The following is a 7,286-nucleotide window of genomic DNA, read 5'->3' as shown; positions in this document are numbered from 1 at the left end:
TGAGAGGCACCCTAGGTCTCGAGAAAAGGCCGGTCTCGACCCACTGTTTCATGTTTTTGACTCTGGTTTTGGTCTTGATTTTGGTCTAATGTTTTTTTTACTACAACAGAGCGTGACACCCTTACACTTCTTTGAGTGTCAATCCTGCCGTTTTTAAGTCCTTGCCGTTCATAATATGCAGGAATGTAGTATTATGGACATGAAAAATGTAGTAGACTGAAAATACATTGTACAACTTGTTGCAGAAATGCTGTATTTTGGACAAGCCACTGAAGTGCATTCAGGAACCAAGCCTAGGTGGCCAAACATGGAAACTTTTTCTTAGTATGTAAACATGGTGTGATGATAAGAACATGCTATTCTTATTTTGATCATTATTTCATTAATATTAATTTATTAATTTTGTTATTTTTTGTTTAATTAATTTGGTGTAACGGTGGTGCCTGACCACAGATACCTTTCAATTGAAGACACAACTAGGCTTAATATGTCACCATAGCATAAATGTCTGTCATGTCATTTACAGCTTTTTTACAATCACTTTGCTATTTTCAGAACCCTGATGTCATTTTTCAAAACACAACTTAAAACAGTTATCACTTGTAACACAGGCTGTCTAATGTTCAAAGCATTGGATTGTGCATTCACATCTTCAAATAAATCTTGTAGTACTACTTTAGTAGTAATAGTAATACTTTGATGTTAAGTTGTATCATATTGAACAGGTGAGTTTTGTTGAATGAACAAATTATCTAAGTTGTATGTGTATTGTATCCAAGCAATTGAGAAAAGAGTTTTGAAAAATGTGCATTTTGATCATTGGTTGTGAGTTTTGTGTCTAGAGTTGTGAAAAATGACATCAAGGTTCTGAAAATAGTAGCAAAGTGATTGTAAAAAACTGTAAGATAGCTATGTCCAGAATAATTGTAATTTTACTACGCTGTTACAACTGAAGGTATTATGACTGTCTGTATAAAATTACAAATATAGCAAAATATTACTAATATACCTACCGCAAGACCACTCATCCATCACATTGTTCTGGGTGGAAAGGTACACTTAGTCCATGAGATAATAGTTGAAAAGTCCATGGTGCATATAGTCCATGAAGGAAAGGTTCAAAAGGCTATTAAAAAAAAAAACATGTGAAGTTGTGGAGGTAACTGTAGGTAGAACTGTAGGAAGTGTAGCCTGCGTGAACCCCTGGCACAAATTTGAATTTGTTCTGCAGGTTGGTCTGGAAAGTTTTCTGAATCACCAAAAACCCCGGAAGATGTATTTTCTTTGAAATTGAGTAAACAATTGCATTTTAAAACCTTTGTTTACAAGAAAGATGTTTTCTGCACTTCTGAAACGGGTTGGTAAGACTATATATAAAAATTAAAGTTTAATTTCACTGCTGGTTATGCCTGTGGTAGTTGTAAAACGGGAGGTCTGGAGAGAGGCCCAATAGGCTCCTTTCCAGACAGACCTGCAGGCCAAATTTGAATTAGCTAACGGGTTCGTCTGGGTTCACTCAGGCTAACAAGACTGCAAAAAGTACACAGTAAAAAGTGTGCCATTCATCATAACATGAAAAACTGTTCCACAAGGGACCTAAAACTAGCATTACAACGCAAGATTAAAACTAGCAAACAAGCTCATGACAAAGTATTTTGGAGGACTGTTCTCTTGTCAGATGAAAATTGTTTGGCCATAATGGGTGTAAAATGTCATTTTGTATCATTACTTCACACTTGGAGGTATCAAAGGAGAATAATTATGTGGATATTCTGATGACACTTACCTCAAACCTTAAATATCAATGGATCTTTGCACAGACATTGATCATAAGCTATACCATAATGGTATCAAGTGAGTTATGGATAACAATTCAGTTTTACAGTGCGCCCAATCACAAAGCTCTGTCCTTGGTCAAACTGAGTATTTGTGGGCTGAACTCCAAAAAGCAGGTTTGTGTAAAGGGGTCCACAAACTTGATCTAGTTGCACAGGTTTTGCCAGAAATAAGCTAAAATTCCTGCAGGGTTGTGCAGAGCTTGTGGAAGGTCAAAGTGTTTGATATGTTCATATCAATTTAGAGACACTGCCATTAAATATTGACAATGTATGGACGAGTGACCCTCTGATGATGTGTGACAATGGATAAGTAACAAAAATAAGTAAATAAGTAACATTTCTGGAATTTTGTATAATCAACATTTATATTGAAATAATTGAACTAACAGCCTATTGAAATAAAATGTCTGAAATAGATAACGAAACTGAGTTTGAATAGGCTACAGTATTCAGCCAAGGTTTATGCACAATGTATCTTGTGTCAGATCAGAAGATAGCTTGTCCCTAAATGTTAATTCCAGACAAATTAAAAAGTTAAATATGGTCCATTCATAGCCTATTTCGAACCAGTATGCTAGTTTCAGAGCCTTTATAACAATATTACACACAATTTGTCATCCCTGCAACTGGCAATTCATGTACAGAATTGGCTGGACTGTAGGCCTATGTAAACTAGTAAACTTGCCTCCATTATGCTAGGATAATTTCAAGCCTAAATAAAATTACATTGTAAATTGAAAATGTTGAAAGAAAATATTTGAAGAAAGCTTTCACTCAAAAATTCAACAGACCTCATTATGAACCAATATGACCACTGACAGTGAAGTTATTCACAGAACACCCTAGCCTGGGTGTTCCCATCCTGCACTGCGTGGTGATTTCATTCACACTGCTGAGGCAGTCTGGAAACTAACACCCAAATTTTCGCCTGATGTTGCTGACCAGTCACAGAACAGTGGAGAAAGCAAGACCATGATGAGCTATGCACAGACACATTTGATAGACATCCGTGCATGGCTCCCAATGAACGGTTCTGGGCATTTTTTCAAATACGAGAAAATGAACGTCTGGTTGCCAGACCACATCTCATTTGAGAAGTGGTATAGGCGCTAGCCAGGCTAAGAACACCCAGCCTGGAAAAATAAGAGAAATCACACTTCACTATTCCACCACTGGGTGGTAATATAGCATGAGACTGTTTAGTTGCACCAACAGCAGAAGGCTGATGATATTGAACTGCTCTTAAACTGCAGAATAACATAAGTTACGTTTTCACATTATAGTAATCAGATTATGTTAAGATATAGCTTCCAGTGGCCTGATATGTATTCACCTGAAATGATTAGTTAGCAGCACTTTAATCACATTTTGGAAAACATGTGTGCAGGTGTGCATTATAAAGATGTGATGTGATCAATTGCAAGTCAATGCCTATGTGTGTGTATCTGTGTGTGTGTGTGTGTGTGTGTGTAAGACCTGTATACTAGTATTCAGTATGTCAGTCTGTTACAGTGATAATGTTTGTCCAATTGGTGGCAGTAGAGCGATCAGCAGAATGTCAATTGTAGTGCTAGAAGAACAAGAGGAAGTGTGAAGAAAGCACATTGTGTGTTCAGACGTGTGATACAGTGGAATAAATGCAAACTTCAAACACCAGTGTCCTTATTTTAAATTGAGGTGTGTGTAATGTGTGTGGGGGGTTTATATTGAGTATAACCCTAATCTCTTAAAAACGTAAAAATCCCTTTGCACATCCAACTGGATTGCAGGTTCACAATTTGTAGACAAGAAAGGGTCACCACGGCACACTGGTATTGAACAACACATTTTGCATGCAGCATGCGAAACCTTGCTCAACCAAGAAAAGCAAATTTACTATTGTGCGGTGGTGACCCTTTCTTGTCCACTCTAATAATCACCTCAACTATGAGTATCAGACTTGTTGAAATAAAAAAACCTCTGCCCTTTACTACTCAGTATGTCGAGAAGCAGAAAGTCAGATAATTATGATATTACTGATTTTTAGTCAACATTTTGCACTTCACATACAGGCAAGATGCTAAGCCTGTCCTTATTTACATTGTCTATTCATGGGTTTCATCAGGTCCCTTTCCACTCTGTATAAAATCAAGCACCTATATGAATAGATGACAGTTGTGGAACAAGCTCCATGCAATATTATCAAGACTCAATGGACTGGCAATCTGAGTGCTGGACAACTATGACCATCTCCTTAAAGGTTTTGGTGACATGAGCAAATGAAAGAGATACTGGTTCGGCCACTGCAGTGTTTCAGTTTCAAATCATTGGCTCAAAAATGTTAAACTGGAGAGCATGAGTTTGCTTAAAGTACATCAAAACCCATATTTTATTTTATGTATAGCAATACAATTTACATATTAAATAACACTATAATAGAATGCTTTGATATAGCTTTCAACGAAAAAAAAAGAACAAAAAAGAAACCAAAACAAAAAAAAGTTTTTCTTTGTTTTGTGTTATTTCAGATTCCGAAAGAGGGGGCGACACCTGCCCCCTCTTAGGTTGGTGAATGGGACAAACTTATTCAGTGATTTACAACAGCTATTCCATTGCACACTTGGACAACAGAATTGTAAAATTGTAAAGGAAAATCAAACAAAAATGGGCAAAAAAAGAATATCACAATCACTGCCTTGGTTAATGTGAGGCGTTGCCTTGTTCTGGAATGTGATGGAGATAGCACAATGCATGGAGACAGACTTGGTTTCCACATGTTCACCACAAGAAAGAAAAAGGGGGACTTGGACCTAGAAAACAAAATAGATTTATATGAAAATATAAAATTCTATGATTATATACCATAGATACAAAGTTGTTTAAAGAGAATGGTTGGTTATAGAAGCAACAAACTCTGTACACACAGAAAGCTGTGGTTATACTAATGTTGATATTGATTAAGCGCGCTTGAGAAGAGCAATGCTCCAAAACAAAACAACATGAACTGCACAGGACAACACGAAAGAAAACAAATCAAAGAGAAAATATAGTGCTTCCCACAGAAGTATGTTTTTGTGACAAAGGAATGAATATGTCATTAACCCCAAATGTTGGAGAGTTGTGACTTAATTCAACAGCCTCCCGACAAGGAGACAAAGGACATCAAAACAACATTAATAACATAGTAATAAAGTTCATAACAATGGTACACATTGAATGCCTTGTTTCTTCATTCCACGGAGAGATGAATTCATAACTTCAATCAACCTACAAAAAGTTACATGTTTTCCTTTAGCATTTACCTCAGATTAAGTTTAAATGAGAGGATTATTATGAATGTTCAACTCTGATGCACAAGCACAGATTCAAAATGGCATCAAATCTAATCCATTCACTGAGCTTGTAAATAAAGAACAAAAAAAACAGCCATTTTGTCATCACCTCTGAGGAGGAATTTCAACACCATGTACTCCTATCAAGACACTGTAAAATGCTAAATAATGAGCTTAAGTCTTTGGTAAAACTTCATAAGTCAATATCCCCCTGCTTTATGTGGCGAGACAGCACAAGATATCTCTAATATCAAGCTGTCAATGATTTTGTGCAGAAATGTAATTATTGTTGAGAAAATTGTAGGGTGAATAAAAAAACAGCCGATATCTATTACCCTGGGGCAAAACTGACAATAGGGTTTGAATATTAACCTTAACTGGGGTCTGGCAAAAATGTGTAATCCACATTCAGAATTTCAAAATTCAATATGTGATGAAATATTTTCCCCATGCGGGACTTCAGTGTATTTGGCAAAATCAAACTACACCATACACAACATTGAATAGTTTCACACACCAGCACAGTCAAGCAATGCAGGGGGAATGTCAGTGCAGAGAAAGGCATTGAGAGGCTGCATGACGACTTCAGGAGCTCTCACTATGACAAAAAGGTCTATGATGGCATCCTTGTAATCTTTTGTTAGTCATAAATGAAGAGCTTTAAAAAAAAAAAAAATACAATGGGGCATATCACAAAATTCTCAGAGTATAAGTTATGCTTTACAGGACACAGTCACTTTGTAATTCAGCTCAACTCGGACACGATATATTGTTACTTGTCTTGTTTTTACCCCATATAGCAGCTTGCAGCATGAAGCAACAGATAAGTCAAACCAGCAGAGGGAGCAAGTCGGAAGGGTGTGAAATCAGCACTGTCAGAGAAGTGTGGTAGAACATCAGACCAAGTCTAGCAGGATCTAGTGAAGGGTCGATCGTGACAGCGAACATTTACAAAACCACAAGATATAATGATTACAATATATCCATATATATTAAAAGCATAATATGATTCATACAAAAGTAATAAGTTCACAGTAGCTGTTTTAATACCACCTTAGAAAAATTAACGTATGTGTTTTACCTTTCCAATATAATGCAGCAAGGAGCAAATGACGGCATTGGGATGCTTTAAAATAAAATAAAAAAGACAAATTCCCATATTGCTTGTCAGTGCCATAGAAACCTAAAGAAGTCAATTTTGAGAGAAGATTATTTCGCCAGCGCTGTGGGGCTTACAATGCCATGCAGGTGAACGCCGAGCTTAATCTCTGACTTTTCCATCTGGCGGGAGCTGGAAATGTGCATATGGGAATCGCTTTTGAAACGGTCCGGGAAGTTGAGTGGGTGAGCTTTTGTGATGGAATGTCAAAATCTGGGCGTCGGAAATCAACATCGTAGATCTGATCGGTTATAGGCAGTAACACTGATATTACGTAGTGCAAACTAGACAGAAGTGTGGTTTTGTCGTTGTGAACTCGAAAACATAGGTGCAAAATGTTCAGTAGGATAACATTAAGACATAAAATGGCAAAAAATAAATATCAAAAACTTTTTATCAGTGTAAAAAAGTAATCAGGTTATTTATTTAACCAAGAGTCTGGCAAAAAAGGCCTCGAAAAAGTCTGTCTCTAGTCCTTGAAGTTTTACAAAGTAAGTGCCTCTTCGTGGCTCCTCTGCCCCTCAGACGAGAGATTCCATGCTCTCGGCCGGGTCCGACTCGTCCGTGATGGCCATGGCTCCGTTTCTGTCCATGGACAAAGGGCCGGCTCCATTCTCCTTGGTGCTCACCAGACTGAGCATAGCTTTATAAAGGTACTGGTACTGGTCCTGGTAACACAGCAACAACAACAACAACGACAACAACAAAAGATAGCTGTTAGAGTAACACTGACACTGACAGAATTGAAACAATTTAGCAGCTAGCAGGACTAGAGGCACCTGCGCAGGATGGATCAGATCAACATTTTAAATAATCCTTCTCAAGTGACAGCTCGTGTTAAGTATGCTTTTGACTGGCACATGTGTTTGCTTGTAACCTCAAGCTTTGACATTTATGTTGGTAACGCTGGCATGTCAGCCTCACAGACATGAAACACATTCCCATGTGGATTCATATTTAACACAGCGAGGGGATGGG

The 7,286-nt window shown here is 37.4% G+C and overlaps 1 protein-coding gene across 1 annotated transcript in view; it reads right to left on the bottom strand.

Moving 5' to 3' along the window:
• Nucleotides 1–4,177: 4,177 nt before the first annotated feature.
• ptprga (protein tyrosine phosphatase receptor type Ga) overlaps nt 4,178–7,286 on the bottom strand; it is a 182,130-nt gene continuing 179,021 nt past the window's right edge. The window contains exon 29 of the mRNA XM_062545872.1: nt 4,178–6,976. Within this exon, the coding sequence (XP_062401856.1) occupies nt 6,830–6,976 (147 nt within the window). The 3' untranslated portion in view covers nt 4,178–6,829. The remainder of the gene's footprint in view (nt 6,977–7,286) is intronic.

This window comes from Sardina pilchardus, chromosome 9 (genome assembly GCF_963854185.1).
Source record: "Sardina pilchardus chromosome 9, fSarPil1.1, whole genome shotgun sequence".
In the NCBI taxonomy this organism is placed as follows: domain Eukaryota; kingdom Metazoa; phylum Chordata; class Actinopteri; order Clupeiformes; family Clupeidae; genus Sardina; species Sardina pilchardus.
The sequence above is the reverse complement of the archived record's forward strand: the minus strand, read 5'-3'. Positions and strand labels throughout refer to the sequence as shown.